Consider the following 16,981-nt stretch of genomic DNA (forward strand, 5'->3'; position numbering starts at 1 on the left):
ATTATATAATAGTTTTAAAGAGTGTATTCCTTTTAGTGCAGACATGTGCTTGTGCTTTTGGATAAGACTTCTAGGTGGTCTCCAACTAAAAACTTGATAGTATGTTCGTGGGATGACATCTGTTCCCTATTTGAACCATTCCCCTTTGTCTTTCCTTTTTCTCGTGTGTTTTCAATTGTAAAAAATAACTTTTGACTATCCATTATCTCCCTTTTTAATGGTGATGAAATGGCATAAATGTATCACAGACGTCGAGAAACCCTTAAAAACAAAAAGCACATCCGCCTATATCATGGTAAGAATTCGAGTGCGTTCATCTCAATCTGATCCTGAGCTTGTGACTGGATGAGACTTTTAGGTGATCTCAAACTATGCACAATGATAGATATTGGAATCTTGGAATCGAAATCTATTTCCTATTTGTACTTGTATCAGTTCCTTTTGTCTTAGTTTTCTTGTGTTCGTTTAATTGAACTAGAAATTTTTGACCATCCAATTTTCTTCCTTTTACTGGTGGCGAAAAATAACAACTAAATGTGTCGCAAGCGCCGTATAACCCTTTAACACAAACATATTCCTCAGTGGCGGAATTCCCTTCAGGATGTGGGGGTTTACGTTATCAGCTCTGGGACCTACACTGGTCCGCAGTCCAGTCTTGTTAAATCCTCTATCCCTCTATAATGCTGGGTGGGGTTCCTGACCTCCCACAGTGGGCAGGGAGGCACTCACTGTGTCTTCTATCCCCTTATAGCTGTTTTCCAATTTGCTTTCTGTCTTTGTCTTGGAATGAGATTACTTGGAATCTACATCTGATCCCTAGTTGTTCCCAGTTCCCCTTTGTCTTGCTTTTTCGTGGGTGCTTTAATTGTAATTCTACTATCCCATTTTCTTCCTTTTTACTGGCGCTGATATGACCTTAATGTGTTGCAAGCGCCGTAAAACCCTTAAAAACATAAAACATAACATTGTCTATTGGGTGTTTTTTTTTAATTTACATTTCATAGTGGGCAATAGGTCAATTGCTGTGTCTTCTATCCCCTTGTGGTTTTTTTCTTCTGAACTTGCGTTGTCTTCGTCTTGGAATTGGGTTGAGTGAGATTATTTACTTTTGTCCCGACACTGGCCGGAGCCCTTGCCTTGGAGGGAAACGTCAAATGTTTGGTAAAAACGTTGGGAGATGATAGTGTTATATTTCCCCCTTACTTGTAGTAAATTATCTCTCTGTATGTGGCCTTGAGCGAGTCATCTCGCCCTAACTCAATTTGCGGCTGACGGCTGGGTTATTCCAGTCTTCCCTTGGAGTAGACCCTAGAGACAAATTTCCCCTGTGGGATGAATAAAGGGAATTCATTTATTTATCATTTTAGCGGGATCTGTGCTTTAACCACTCCCCTTCGTCTTTTTCTCATTCTGTTTTCAATATTTTTTTTTGCCTATCCAATTTCACCCTTTTTACAAGGCGCCGTAAAAAAAAAAAGTAGTACTTCAAAGCCATTTGGTCCATGGAGCCGGAGTTTATCCCGTTTTCTATAGCGTGAAACAGATAATACCAATTGCTTGCTATCCTTTGGACAGGACGCTAATCTATCGAAAAGTACATTCCGTCAAATCTAACAGACTCTCTGCCCATTCACTCCTGAGTGGACGGGGGTCAGAAAAAAAAATCTAGACTGTCTAGGATCGATCTCGCTCCCGTTGCGTGTGCTCTATCAACTGAGCTATCGGTTCTAGAATGACACCAGCTGGGTCGTGGGATGTCCCATTGGATGGGAGAGAATGCGCGTTGAGCATGTTTAGTGGATATTGCGCTAGCTATAATAAATTTCTGAAAGAGACCATTGACTAGTGGTATTTACGGTTACTATAGAGTCGAACGCTACTACACATCCAAGCTTCAAATAAACCAAATAAAAAAACACTTCATATTTTTTTCATTCTTTATTTCATCATCTCTACATACAAATCATTATTAATTTAAAGGAAAACGAGCGCGTAAAATAAATTAAAAAAAAAAAAATGATGAAGAACGAGAAAATAATGCAATGGAAGAGGCTCTCGTTACAGCAGTTGTCTGCACTGTGCCCAATATGTCTGTTACAAGGGGGAGGATGGGTGCTAAAGCACCCCCACCCCTTGTCTGTATAAACAGATTCCCCCCCCCCCCCCCCCTTTTTTTTTTTCACCCACAAAGGTCTCTGCGTGTGAATTACCCCAGGTTGGGGAAGAACCGTTTGTAACCGGGGAGGATGGGTGATGAAACAACCCCCCCCCCCCCCCCTTTGTTTAGCTAATCAGATTCTCCTCTTTGCCCACCATGGGAGATCGGAACACCCAATTACCCAATGATGATGATGATAATAATAATATTAATAATAAATTTTAAAAAATTATACTAAAACATTTTTGTTTGTTTTACAAGGGTATTACGGCGCTTGCGACATATTTAGTGTATAGTTCATGTCAGCGCCCGTAAAAAGGGAATAAAATGGGTTAGTATTTAAAAAAAAAAAAAATTAAGATTTAAAATTAAAAGTACACAAGAAAAGTAAGACAAAGGGGAACAGATGCAGACTCCAAGAGCAAACTGTAAATCTACTTAAATAGTTTGAGATCACCTAAAAGTCTCATCGAGACACAAGCACAGGGTCTGACTGAGAGGAATACACTCAAATGCTTACAATGGTCAATTAAAACAAGTAGAACAATACGCACGAGAGATAAGATTTAAAAGGACTAAAATAAATCGTCTCTCAAAACTATAAACATACATTTGAATGCTTCCCTCCCAGCCAAGACTCCGACAAGGGAAGGACAAAACCAAGTAATCTCATTTCATGACAAAGGCCGGAAGCAAGTTGGAAATCAGAAGAAGACACAGTAAGTGACCTTTCTGCCCACTATGGGAGGTCAAGAACACCATGATGATGATGGTGGTGGTGATGATGAATATTATTTTAAAAATATAAATATCGATTTAAAATGTTTTTTTAGAAGCTCTAAGGTCATTGCAAATTATGGAAGAGAAAATTTAAAAAATATTTCGATGGTAAACTATAAACAACGTACAGAATGTTACAAATATAAACAATAGAACACCTGATTGTCACTCTTCACAGTTGGTTGTTTTAAAGCGACATGCACTCATTTGCAGGTCGGATAACCCAATTCCTTATGGGCTCATTGAAATAGTTAAAAAATGATACAAAACATTGTCCATTACAACAATGTTTAGGCCTATAGGGAATGAGATTAGCGGAAGAGTAGCGTCCCTTGATTGGACGTCACCCATAGTCTGTGACGTCACCGCTTCCGCACAACCAACATGACGTTCTCTCTCTAATAACTTTTCCGCCGATGACGTCCAATCAAGGGACGCTACTCTTCCGCTAATGTCATTCCCTATAAGGATGTTCGGATGTAAGACCGGCATAGATGCATACGTCGTTTGTAAGGATTTTACAGCGTTTACCACAAGATGGAGTCATTTTACCGCCAGCAGAACAATTCAAAGCTCACCAGAAAAAGTTAGACAGATGGGAAACGGTTCAAATAGACAACAGATGCAGATTGCAATGTACTTAGTTTGAGATTACCTAAAAGTCTCATCCAGACACAAACACAGGATCCCACTCAGAGGAACACACTCAAATGCTTTACATATCATAATCAAAACTAAATATATAATAGCACATAACTGAGACAAGATTTATAAGGAGATAAATATCACCTTCCAAAACTATAACTATACATTTGACTGTTTCCCTCCCAGCCAAAGACTCTGGCAAGGGCAAGGACACAACCAAGTAATCTCATTCCAAGACAAAGACAGAAAGCAAGTTGGAAAACAGATATAGGGGGATAGAAGACCTAGTAAGTACCTCCCTGCCCACTATGGGAGGTCAGGAACCCCACCCGGTCTCTTCACATTCTGATGGAAATCAATTTACACATGATAAAATGTAAATATCATTGCCGTAATTATTATTACTATTATTATGCTAATCAAACAGGATGTCTATTTATAAATTAATCTGTACAATGTCAAAATCTATTGGAAGAGACAAATGCCATTGTAGGTGATGGCAGTTGATATAATATTAGACAGCACAGCCATTTCACAAATTCGGTAATGTCAATGTTGCTGCTCGAAGTTCGAAGAAATAAATAATAATGTGAAATTGAATGTAAGCTTCAATTTAATTACAAAAACAGATAAAATGGATGATTTGGGTTTCCCCTTTATCAACAAAACAGGATGGATGAAACACTACAGAGGAATGTTAACAACGCCATTACCACACATTATCTCATTCGTCTGTAGTTTCATTCATCCTGTTTTGTTGATAAAGGGGAAACCCGAAACATCCATTTTATCTCTTTTCGTATATTAAATTGAAGGTTACATTCTATTTCACTTTGTTATTTATCAAAATCGGTAAACAAATAAACCCAAAAAAAGAAAAAGAAAACTTTAAAACAATAGGCAAAGACATTGTGTGACCTGTCTTCTCCAACCAGTATTACGTCCAAGTGGTTAATCGTTGGTTTGTTTTCACGGGCTCTACACGCCATTAGCCATAAGCCTCAGTGCAGTTTTTAACGTTTTTCTCAAAGTCTCCCCCATCACTCACATATTTACAATGAGAATAGCACGACCTCAATATATATATATATATATATATATATATATATATATATATAATATATATATATATATATATATATATATATATATATAAACAATGGAAAAGTAAAACATGATATTCATGGTCATTGGATTTAAATAGAACTGGGATTTTTAAAACAATGGATGACGTCATCAAACAAACATTTACAAAGGGGAAAAGTATAAAATATTATTATAAAACAATTTTTGTTTTTAAAAGAGAGAAAAAAAATACAACAAAACAAACCCAAATACACACAATTAAAATAAAGAACAACACAACAAAAAGGGACAACACATGGTCTTTGCTTCATACCTTTAAGGTATATTATAATTCGACTCCCCAATTACTGTGTGGCGTTGAGCAGGCCACCTCGTCTTAGCTCACTTGTCACCCCGTGACATGGAGTCAAAACCAGGCACATTTAGTTAGATGACCCCCTGTGCTGAGGAAAGGTCATTTCCTGTAACGTCACGCTATGACCCATCACCAATGATACTCACTCACTTAACGATAGCCTCAATCAGCCCGTGGCTTCAAGTGATCATAGAGCTCAATTTCCGGCATTTTCCCAAACGTTTGACATAGCACTGACATTGCTACACATTTAATTACTACAGCATGTAACATACCTTTTGAAAGATCAAGTTTTCTTCTATAACCTGCATGTTTTTTTGTTTTTTTTTTGACATTTTCTCCCTTTGTTTAAGTGTTCTTGTTTTCCTCTGATTTTCCAAATTAAGTTGTTAGTTTTCATATTATAATCAAATTCCACAGTGGATTTATCTCTGAATATAACTATCGTGTTCCTGAAGTATTTGTGAGCACAAACGTTATTAAATATAGCAATTCTTTGGAAATTTAGACCCTACAGAGGCTGGTATGTTTACACCTATTCTATCCACAAATTAAAAGCAAGAATGTCTTGTTAAACTATGGATCACACATTTGAAAATCGTGTGGAGCAACTTCTTAATAGAACATGTCGAGTTTGTGGAAAAAGAAAAGTCAATAAAATAGGTGGAAAGAAAAAAAGACAACTTTTAATGTAAGAACTTTGAGAATGATTTGATATGTTTTGTTTTTTGTTGTTTTTGTTTTTAAGGGTTTTATGGCGCTTGCAACACATTTAGGTTATATCAGCGCCAGTGAAAAGGAAGAAAATGGGATAGTAAAAAGTTCTGGAATTACGATTAAAGCATCCAAGAAAAAGTAAGACATAGGGGAACTGGGAACAAATATGGATCAGATGTAGATTCCAAGAGCATACCACCAATGTACTTAGTTTGAGACCACCTATAAGTCTCATCCGGACACAAACACAAAATCCAACAAAGAGGAATACACTCAAATGCTTACATTATACATTGAAGATAACAAATATAATAATACATAACAGAGAGATGATTTACAAGGAAAAAATATCATCTCCCAAAACAATAACTATGCATTTGACTGTTTCCCTCCCAGTCAGGAGTCTGGCCAGGGCCAGGACAAAACCAAGTAATCTCATTCCAAGACAAAGACAGAAAGCATGTTGGAAAACAGATATAAGGGGATAGAAGACACAGTATGTACCTCCCTGCCCACTATGGGAGGTCAGGATCCCCACCCAGGAAGACAACTTTTAATATAAGAACTTTGAGAATGATTTGATACCATACACTACAGATTGGACATGGAAAATGATAACGAAAGTGAAAATTCTGCAACACTTGTGTTGATTTTGTGTGAAACGGATTTATAATAGAAGACAAATAGTGAGAGATGTATTTATGTTTTTAAGGGTTTGACGGCGCTTGCAACACATTCAGGTCATATCAGCGCCGGTAAAAAGAAACAAAATTGGATAGTAAAAACATTCTAGATATACAATTAAAAGGACTTGAGGAAAAAGTAAGACAAGGGGAAATGGTTCAAATAGGGAATAGATGTAGATTCCAAGAGTACACTATCAGCGTACTTAGTTTGAGGTCACCTAAAAGCCCCACTCAGACATCAAAATATAAGGCAGATACAGTGGTATATATAAAGAGGTACATATAAGTAGACTCTGGGCAAAGAAAATAAGTATTTGGATTAAACTAAGATATGTGTCTTATAGGGAATGAGATTAGCGGAAGAGTAGCGTCCCTTGATTGGTCGTCACCCATAGTCTGTGACATCACCGGCGGAAAAGTTATTAGAGAGAGAACATCATGTTGGTTGTGCGCATGCGTCTCTCGTCCTCGCTTCCACGCACAACCAACATGACGTTTTCTCTCTAATAACTTTTCCACCGGTGACGTCACAGACTATGGGTGACGTCCAATCAAGGGACGCTACTCTTCCACTAATCTCATTCCCTATAGGAGAAATGTGAATGTTGAATTTTGTATGCAACTGGCTGAAGTCATCCAATCTATCAAACGTGTAGTGCATGGTTAATCAAGGGAAAAAAAAAACGCTGGAAATTGAAACTTTGATGACACTTCACTCCAGTACTGATAACGGCATGATACAGGTAGTGAATCGAGTACCTTCCACTTTCACCAAGGCAGTTCAGTACACTCCAGAGGGTTTATGACTAAATATGCCTGACCTGAACTACCGTGCCTAGAGTAAAATTGTCCCTTAAGGATAAACAAACAGGAATTTTATTTCATTATTATATCATATAAATAAACAAATAAAAAGTCTACACAAATAAGTATGGAAGTAGCAACAACATATATATATATATGTAAACAAAAAAACCAACAGGAATCAAATAGTAAATCAGCCATTTTTGGATATGGGCGTGTCACAGACATAATATAATGGATGGAAATGGATGGAACATGGAGGATTTCTTACGATTATAACATGAATACTGAACAAAAATGGTTCTAATATATACCTATTCTATATGAATAGTCATCATTGATTGTCATACAAAAATACACAAGAATAAAAAAAGAAAGAAGAAAATCCCTGTTTCCTTCACAATGAATCATATTCACATGATAAAAATGCGAAAAAAAAAAAATAACCCATTACAAACTCTTGTGGGTTTTTTCTTCCCCTGTCGCCTGTTCCATATTTAATCATTAATATATATATATATATATATATATATATATATAATATATATATATATATATATATATATATATATATATATATATATATATATATATATATATATATATATATATATAATAAAATAATAAATTGAATTTCACAGAGAGGGATTTCAAAATGTAAATCTTAAACCGTATTCATGAAGCGTTACTTATTCTGAGGCTGTAACAAAAATGTGGTTTTAGCTTGAGTATTGTTGTTGTTGTTGTTCAACTCAAAACGATATTCAAGTATTTCACAGAGTCTTGGCTATCATCAGGCTATTCGGAATGGAACAAGTGACAACTCATTAACACTGTACACCTAAACAATAGCATTAAAGCAGACCTACAGGGGTCTCTTACTTTTTTTAGTAGTCCTTCAACGACGTAAGGCCCTTGGAGCCCGAGTTAATCCTGGTTTCTATAACAAAAGCAATCGTTCGCTACCCTTTGGATAGGATGCTAGTCTATTGCAAAGTACTTTCCACCAGACCTAACGGAGCCAGTTATCCATTTACTGTTGAGTGGACAGGGGGCACAAAAAAAAACCTCGACTACACCCAGGATCGATGTGAATCCATTTGAATGTGAAGGGAGTGCTCTACCAACTGAGCTATTGGGGGGGCCCCTGCCTCTTACTTTGGCAAATGGTTTATGAAATAGAGACAAGCACACACTGTCATCATTCTTTTTACTTTGCCCTGGAAAAGTGTTGTCAATTGGAATCAGTAGTCTGATGTCACGCCGCCCGGCAACGGTGGCCATCTTGGTTCTAAACAAAGAAAATCATTACTTTTTATTCTTCATGCTGGCTAGAACTTTTCATATGCCTTGTGATCAGAATGTGTAAAAGTCAAAACATGATCAAATTTATGTTGTTTTTTCTCCTCTGGATACACTTTTATGCTCGCCGGAAAAATATTTCATACGGGCTTCCGATAGTTTAGAGCCAGTGTTACTAAGTTACCATGCGTCATTAGGAAGGAAGTGATGTTACGACTGTTGAAGAGTATTCTATTGATACACAAATTAGATGCGATACCAAATCCTGCTTTTGATTGTTGATGTCAAACTTTGTACAAAATCCCTACACGACCCACTGACCGGACGCCCTCTGGAAATAAATCCATTCGAAATTCTGGTCAGAAAACTCTTCTTTCAAATAAAAAAAAATATTTAAAAATTGAGCTTTTATATAGGGCAATATCCACTAAATGTGCTCAAAGCGCTTTACAATATTGATGGATAAAAATAACGCTCATCTTGGCAAAATTAAACCATCTTAAACCTGGAACTATGTGAAGAAATGCAGCAGTAAAGATCTCCCTTTTCTTTTTTCTGGAATGACAAAGGAGTTTAAAAAAACAAAAACAACCCAACAAACTGACAATGAGGAGAGCATGACATCTGACCAAAACCCAACCTTGCCAATGAACAAAGACATCGTTCTGAACTCTCCACTGTAATTTACGAGTGTACGGAGCCTTTGATGCTTCAATTCCAATCTTATCATCATTTCTGACAGACCTTCACTGGCTTTTTTAGTGGATATTGCACTATATCAAAAGCCCAAGCTGTCCTTGGAGGCAGCCAAAGCTGATGAGGTGTGATCAAAAACCCCAAAAAAACCGGGACATTTGGCACCCTTGGTCTTTAAACATCAAAATGAGGCCCAATGTCATCTCAAACTTTTCAACACTTTAAAAAAAAAATTTAAAAAATTAATCCAACTATTCTTTAGTCACCATTCTCTCAGATTTTGGACTTCTTGTCGTACTTTAGCTTACATACAGTAGAGCAGTCAGTTTTCTAAAATAATCAAAAATTATTGTGACCAACAATACCCAATCGTTTTATCACAGCCTTGGATATGTGACCCTACATTTCAAAGTGGTATTATGTCAGAATGAAATGGCATCTGAACACCTGAATCTGAATGCTACACGAAGTCCGACTCAATTCTGAGTATTTGCAATCAAAGGCAAAGAGAGTTCTTAAATTTGACAGCCATTGTTAGTGTTTAGGCTGAAGTAGTTTGATAATCTTCGCTAGAAAGTTTCTAAATCTGTTGTGTTCACAAATGATTCGGAAAGAGTATTTGGAAAGAAAAAAAAGATGCTGGAAATTGAATTTATAGCCATGAATGTGAAATGTGGTGTTAATTTCTATTCATTATCGTGGGAACAAATACAATTACTGAAATTAAAAAAAAAAAAATAATAACCTAAAAGCCCATTTTTCTTATAAATTCTATTCTAAATTTACTTTTCAGGGTCAAATCTATAGGGAAATAATACTGTTTTGAGATGTTGGGTTACATATCTACTTTTGGATTCCAAGCTCAAATCATCAACGTTTGTGTCCCCTAGAAACAGACAAAATGTCAATATAAATCATGGTTTGGGGACCCAGTCTTTCTTCCTCTCATGCAATCGGATGTGTGCATGCAAGTGGCTATTGACGCTGAATGCCTTCTTACAAATGGGGCAGACGTAAGGTCTTTCCCCCGTATGATTTCTCATATGAATACGTAAACTGTCACTGCGATGGTACTCCTTGCCACATACAGAACACTGGTACGGTTTCTCTCCCGTGTGAACGCGCATGTGCGTGTTGAGCTTGCAAGTCTGGTAGAATCCCCTACCACACACTGAACATTTGAAGGGTTTGTCATCCGAGTGCGTTGCAATGTGAGTGGTCAGCGTGCTACTCTGGCTGAACGCTTTATTGCATATATGACACACAAACGGCTTTTCCGCGGTGTGCACCCTCATATGAACGTAAAGCTTATCCGTCTCCGAGAATGACTTTCCGCACACGTCGCACGTAAAAGGTTTTTCACCTGTATGTATCTTCAAATGCCTTTGTAAATTCCCGGCGTGGTTGAACTGCTTATCACAAATAGAACACGTAAACGTCTCGTTACCTATATGAACCTTCATATGTCTCTCTAGGTACAAAGGCTCTGCAAAATCTCTTTCACACAACGAACAGCGATACGGCTTGACACCACTGTGAGCTCTAAGATGCAATTGTAAACTACCGTTACGCTTGAATGCTTTGCCACACTGCGGACATTTGTAAGGCGCTTCTCCTGTATGACACCGCATGTGTGTGCGAAGGTTACAGCTCTGATTAAACCCTTTACCACACTCGGTGCATTGGAAGGGTCGCTCTCCCGTATGAATTCGCTTGTGATTAACAAGCTGACTGCTAATGGCAAATGTTCGGGGACAGATATCACATTGGAACGGCTTCACTCCAGTATGACACTTCATGTGAGCGTGCAGGTTACAGCTAATACTGAAGGATCGATGACATATCGAGCATATGAATGGTTTATCCCCTGTATGCGTCCTGATGTGGTTTTCTAGATCGTACTCACAGGAAAATTGTTTATCACACATATTACAATCCAGTAATTTCTCTTTCTCCTCCTTTGCAATTTTTGTGGGAACTTCTGGTTCATGAGAAAACTGATCAAATATCCCCTTGGATACGGCCTCAATGGTCTGGTCGACGAGACTCATTTCTCTAGGATAATCTCTAGCCGACTCTCCACCAAACTCGCCAGATAAGACCTCGCCTTTGACTTGGGTACATTCGGAATCGTAGTTGTAAATCTTTTGTAACTGTTCCTCCAGGAATTCATTCATGTTATTGGGATGAGGGGAGGAACTGCAGGGATCTAGACATGAAGAGATAAAAAATATATAAATAATATAAGAAAAATAAATATGAACTTATATATAACATAAATCCATGAATTAACCATGGTCAATACACTTCACAGTGTTTAATTTATTTTAAGATCATCTCAGTCCCAACCTTAAAATCCACTTTTGGTACAAAAGCCTTTTCATCCATTGCTCCACGCCTATGGAGCGCACTCAGTCCTCGGACAAGGTCCTGTGAAAATTTATCATCTTTCAGGAAATGTCTGAAGACTGAGTGAGGCTTATTTTTCATGAAATAGATGTTGCTTGGATTTTGTTTCTGTATTCATGCTTATTATGTAGTGTGGTGATTTAAAATTTTGTCTTGTTTTAATTTTTAAACATGTTTATTATGTAAAGCGCCGCAGAGCATGATTAACGTGGATGTTTAGGCCCTATATAAATTCATTATTTATTAATATTATTGACTATTTATTCATGATTCATTATTCCCCAAGTAGCCAATATGGAGCCACATTTCCATTTCAAACCATACCAGTCACCGGTCAGACATCCTTTTTGTACTAACACACCTGGGGTAACGTGTGTAGAGTGCCTTACCCAAGGACACAATGCTGGGGCCAAAATATTCCAGGATCATCGCCTCTCATTTGGCCACCACCAGGCTTAATATTAATTAATTGACTTTTGTGACAAGAACTGACACCACACCACTGATCCAATCAGCCACACTAGAAATACATAAGAAAAAAAAATAGTTTAACTGTACGAGTACTATAGACTTGCCTATTTGTCAATAGAAAAAATTGGTAAAAATACCTGGCAAATCTGGGTTTGTTTTATTTTGTTTGATTCTGGGAGCTTTAAAGCGTTTACAATATTATTTTGTCATTAAAAAGGAAAATGCTAAGGAAAAGTTGTAGCTCAGAAACTAAAAGCACTAAATAAAAAATAAAAATAGTGGAGACTGGTTCAAATAAGGAATAGAAGATTTCACATTCAAACCATCCATGTAAGTAGCTTTGACATGACCTAAAAACTACCATCTAGACACAAGCAAAGGGTCCCGTTGTGGATAGGACACTGACATTGGTACATATTCAAAACTAATCATTTTACAAGTACATAAGACAGGGAGAGAGAGGGGGGGGGGAACAGAGAGAGAGAGAGAGAGAGAGAGAGAGAGAGAGAGAGAGAGAGAGAGAGAGAGAGAGAGAGAGAGAGAGAGAGAGAGAGAGAGAGAGAGAGAAAGACTAAATTTGATCGTGACAGTTTGAAGAATCGAGAGTGAGCGGGATTTAATGCTACAATAGTGTATCACCACTCTATTAGGGACAAAACAGGGCGGGGCTTTGCAGTATGGGTTTGTAATGTCATCTGTGGCCGATGAAATAGGAGTCGAGGGGGCTGGGCATAGTCTTGACAACAGGTATTATATAGCATTTCTGTCTCTCATCACAGCTAATCTCTTTGACTCTTACAAATGTTGAGAACAAAAAAGGGAAAGTTAATCCAATCTGAATAAGATTTCAACTTGCATCAAAGCTGCTTTTGCTATACAGGGCTGTCATATGGTTTTTGTTTCAATGAAATTGCTCAGTCTGTGGTAGACTAAGAACAAAGGTTGAAATAACTGATTTGAGTTTACCATATAATATGTGTAAAATGTTGAAATAGAGGACAGAAAACTCAACTTTGGTTAATGGCAACATTTTCGCTGATCCCAAGGTGTTGCGATTATCCGGAGTGGACTGTATTATATACAGTATGAATGACACACAAGTGGTGGTGGTTGTGGTGGTGGTTAGTGAGGATGTGGTGTAGGTATTAGTTATTGTAATGATGATAAGTGATGATGATGTGGTTGTGGTGGTGGTTGTAGTGTTAGCAGTGATGATGATGTGGTGGTGGTTGTAGTGTTAGCAGTGATGAGGATGTGGTGGTGGTGGTTGTAGTGTTAGCAGTGATGATGATGTGGTGGTGGTGGTTGCAGTGTTAGCAGTGATGATGATGTGGTGGTGGTTGCAGTGTTAGCAGTGATGATGATGTGGAGGTGGTGGTTGTAGTGTTAGCAGTGATGATGATGTGGAGGTGGTGGTTGCAATGTTAGCAGTGATGATGATGTGGTGGTGGTTGTAGTGTTAGCAGTGATGATGATGTGGAGGTGGTGGTTGTAGTGTTAGCAGTGATGATGATGTGGTGGTGGTTGTAGTGTTAGCAGTGATGATGATGTGGTGGTGGTTGCAGTGTTAGCAGTGATGATGATGTGGTGGTGGTGGTTGCAGTGTTAGCAGTGATGATGATGTGGTGGTGGTTGTAGTGTTAGCAGTGATGATGATGTGGAGGTGGTGGTTGTAGTGTTAGCAGTGATGATGATGTGGAGGTGGTGGTTGTAGTGTTAGCAGTGATGATGATGTGGTGGTGGTTGTAGTGTTAGCAGTGATGATGATGTGGTGGTGGTTGCAGTGTTAGCAGTGATGATGATGTGGTGGTGGTGGTTGCAGTGTTAGCAGTGATGATGATGTGGTGGTGGTTGTAGTGTTAGCAGTGATGATGATGTGGTGGTGGTTGTAGTGTTAGCAGTGATGATGATGTGGTGGTGGTTGCAGTGTTAGCAGTGATGATGATGTGGTGGTGGTTGTAGTGTTAGCAGTGATGATGATGTGGTGGTGGTTGTAGTGTTAGCAGTGATGATGATGTGGAGGTGGTGGTTGTAGTTGTAGTAGTGGTGGTAGTTGTTGTAGTAGTGGTAATGATGATGTGGTGGTGGTTGAAGTAGTAGTGGTAGTGATGATGTGGTAGTTGTGGTTGTTGTAGTAGTCATGGTGGCAATGACCATGTGGTGGTGGTTGTAGTTGTGATAGTGATGATGTGGTGGTGGTTGTAGTAGTGACAGCGATGATGTGGTGGTGGTTGTAGCAGTGATAGTGATGATGTGGTGGCGGCTGTTGTTAGTAATAGTGGTACTGATGATGTGGTGGCGGCGGTTGTAGTGTAGACCTGTAAATGAGCTCTATAAAAATTGACTGAAACTCTTCGACAAACTGAAGATTCAATTATTTTTTTTAAAAATAAGGGCATCATTGGAGAGGAGAGTGATAAATACAATACATTAAAATAGTGGGTGTTATTTCTTACTGGAAGTATGACTGCCATAATTTGATGTAGAAGGAATGCTAAATAAGCATGTCATTCATAATCATATAGGTAAAGATGACTTCATCAAAATCATATTCCTGCCTCTGGAATTTTTTTGACATAGTCAGAAAAATAATCACCATTATCATCTTTAACTTCTAGCCATGACCTATTGAATTTATTCCTCACATCTTTATCGATGCTCGACAAGTCTGAATTGCGATCCACGAACAGCTAAGCCATTGTGAGAACATTAGAATAATGTAGCAATGAGCAAACTTGATTTTCAATCAGTAAATGACAGAAAAAAAAAAATTAAATAAATATGACTTCTGGCCAATACACTGAATTATTAAGTAGAAGTGAATTATCAAGAAGAAACTTCGGCAGGCGTAGGTCGCGGAAAAATTCAAAGAATCGAAATGAAGGTAAATCGCCACAAAACAGCAAGCTCACTTGGGCTTGAGCAAAACAATGGCAGAAAACGTCCTGATTTGCACAGGAATTAATTAGGCTACTTACCATTGTTCCTTATAATCAGGTACTCAATCAGTGAAGAAACGGTCAACCAGTTTGTTTACAACGTGAGGCAATCGAAATGTGCTTGTAGCAATCTATCCTAACTTTCGATTTGAAGGTGTCTACATAACATTCGCAATTTACTTTATCATACTTTTGAGACTCGCCAGGTAAATGTGGTCAATTTTGGCTTAGATGAAACAGTGAAATTTATCACTCGGTGGCTCAGTTAAAATTGGCTACAGTTGGGATCACGACAGGTTTGGAAAGTGAAAAAATAATTTAACGAAGGACGTGTGAAAATACCCAGGGATGTGTTCAGACACGCCTTTTATAAAAAGCGTCGCTTAGTCTTGGCAATATATACATCGTTAATATAAACGGTCCCCATGAGCTACGCGTAGCGCTGTGGAACACTCCTAATTACTTTACGGTCATTCGACTACGATTTGTGAATTCTTTTTTTTTTTAATTTCTTTCTTTCTTTCTTTCCTTTTTTTAAATATTTGAATTTGACAAATTGACTGATTTCAGTTAATTGACTGAGAATTTACAGGTCTAGTAGTGGTAGTGGTAGTGATGATGATGAGGTGGTAGGAGTGGTGGTTGTACCCTTGGAGTAATATGACCTCACCAGAATTTGACAGTTCATAACCCGGAATTTTTTACTCTAGACCAGATTTTTTTCAGATGAAACTGGAAGTTTGGTATCACTGCATGGTACAAACAGACAATGAGAAAAATAATAAACTCACCAGAGTCTAGGGTATCCTCATCGTCTTTACCCTCAGATTCAGTTGAAAGCGTTTCTCTCTTGAGTTCTTTTGTATTTTCATTCTTCTCATCCATTGGCTGAGTAGACTTTGATCCAAATGTCTGAGACAATCAAATAAACAATAAAATCAGCATTTTCTAATATTAGATGAGGTAAAATTGCTAGAATTAACAAACAGTGAATTCTTACACAATTCTTATTTCAGTGCTGACCGATTGAGAGATTTCTAAAACAAAAGGTGACAGTGCTATACTGGTCCAGTATGCCATTTTAAAAATTCAGGTTTTAAAAAAGAATTTGACCATGACAGTATTAATTCGTGTTGTGAAAGGTATAACATTTTACTTTTACATAGATCCAAGAAGAAAAAAGAAAAACTAAGACCATGGGTGGGAGCAAATAATCTATTTAAAAAATCCTGTGGAGTGAGCGAGTCTGCCCAAAAATTCCGAAAAAGCCTGTAACCTGTGCAGCTTTCAGTATAGGGAATGAGATTAGCGGAAGAGTAGTGTCCCTTGATTGGACATCACCTAGTAGAGAGAATGTCAACATGGTTTTGCGCATGCGTCTCTCTCGTCCTCGCTTTCGGTGAAGTGTCTCCGGAAGCGAGGACAAGAGACGCATGCGCACAACCAACATGACGTTCTCTCTCTAATAACTTTTCCGCCGGTGACGTCCAATCAAGGGACGCTACTCTTCCGCTAATCTCATTCCCTATAGACACAACATAATCAACCAATACATTGAATTCATCAACCATAACCTCCTTGCCAGACAATCATCCCGATTCTCTTTCTTTCCTTGGCACCAAGCAGCATGTCCTCTTTATAGATTTATTTTTGACTCAATGATCAATGACTTGGACTGAAGGCCCTTCCGCTAAATAGTCAACAGACTTTTCCACCTGGACTGCTTTGATTAAATTAAATTGAGCTTTTATATAGCGCAATATCCACTAAACATGCTCAAAGCACTTTACAAGGGGTCCCTGGCCGACAGCAACAGGTAACATGTAGAACGAGACATGACGTATGTTAGGTGATATTACACTTTCTTCGGACAGAGACAATATTACACTTTCTTCGGACAGAGACAACGCTGTTAATGGCCGGATACTCCTTT

At 38.1% G+C, this 16,981-nt stretch overlaps 1 protein-coding gene across 1 annotated transcript; it reads right to left on the minus strand.

The window, feature by feature from the left end:
• Positions 1-7,873: 7,873 nt before the first annotated feature.
• LOC144972248 (uncharacterized) lies at positions 7,874-15,958 on the minus strand. Its single transcript, XM_078913292.1, has 2 exons — positions 15,840-15,958; positions 7,874-11,438 (listed from the first exon to the last, which is right to left on the minus strand). Exons 1-2 carry the CDS (start codon positions 15,931-15,933, stop codon positions 10,144-10,146), a joined length of 1,389 nt encoding a protein of 462 aa, XP_078769418.1. The 5' UTR covers positions 15,934-15,958; the 3' UTR covers positions 7,874-10,143.
• Between the last annotated feature and the right edge of the window lie 1,023 nt (positions 15,959-16,981).

This window comes from Berghia stephanieae, chromosome 5 (assembly GCF_034508935.2).
Source record: "Berghia stephanieae isolate SIO BIC M18660-M18661 chromosome 5, UCSD_Bste_1.3, whole genome shotgun sequence".
Classification (NCBI taxonomy): Eukaryota; Metazoa; Mollusca; class Gastropoda; order Nudibranchia; family Aeolidiidae; genus Berghia; species Berghia stephanieae.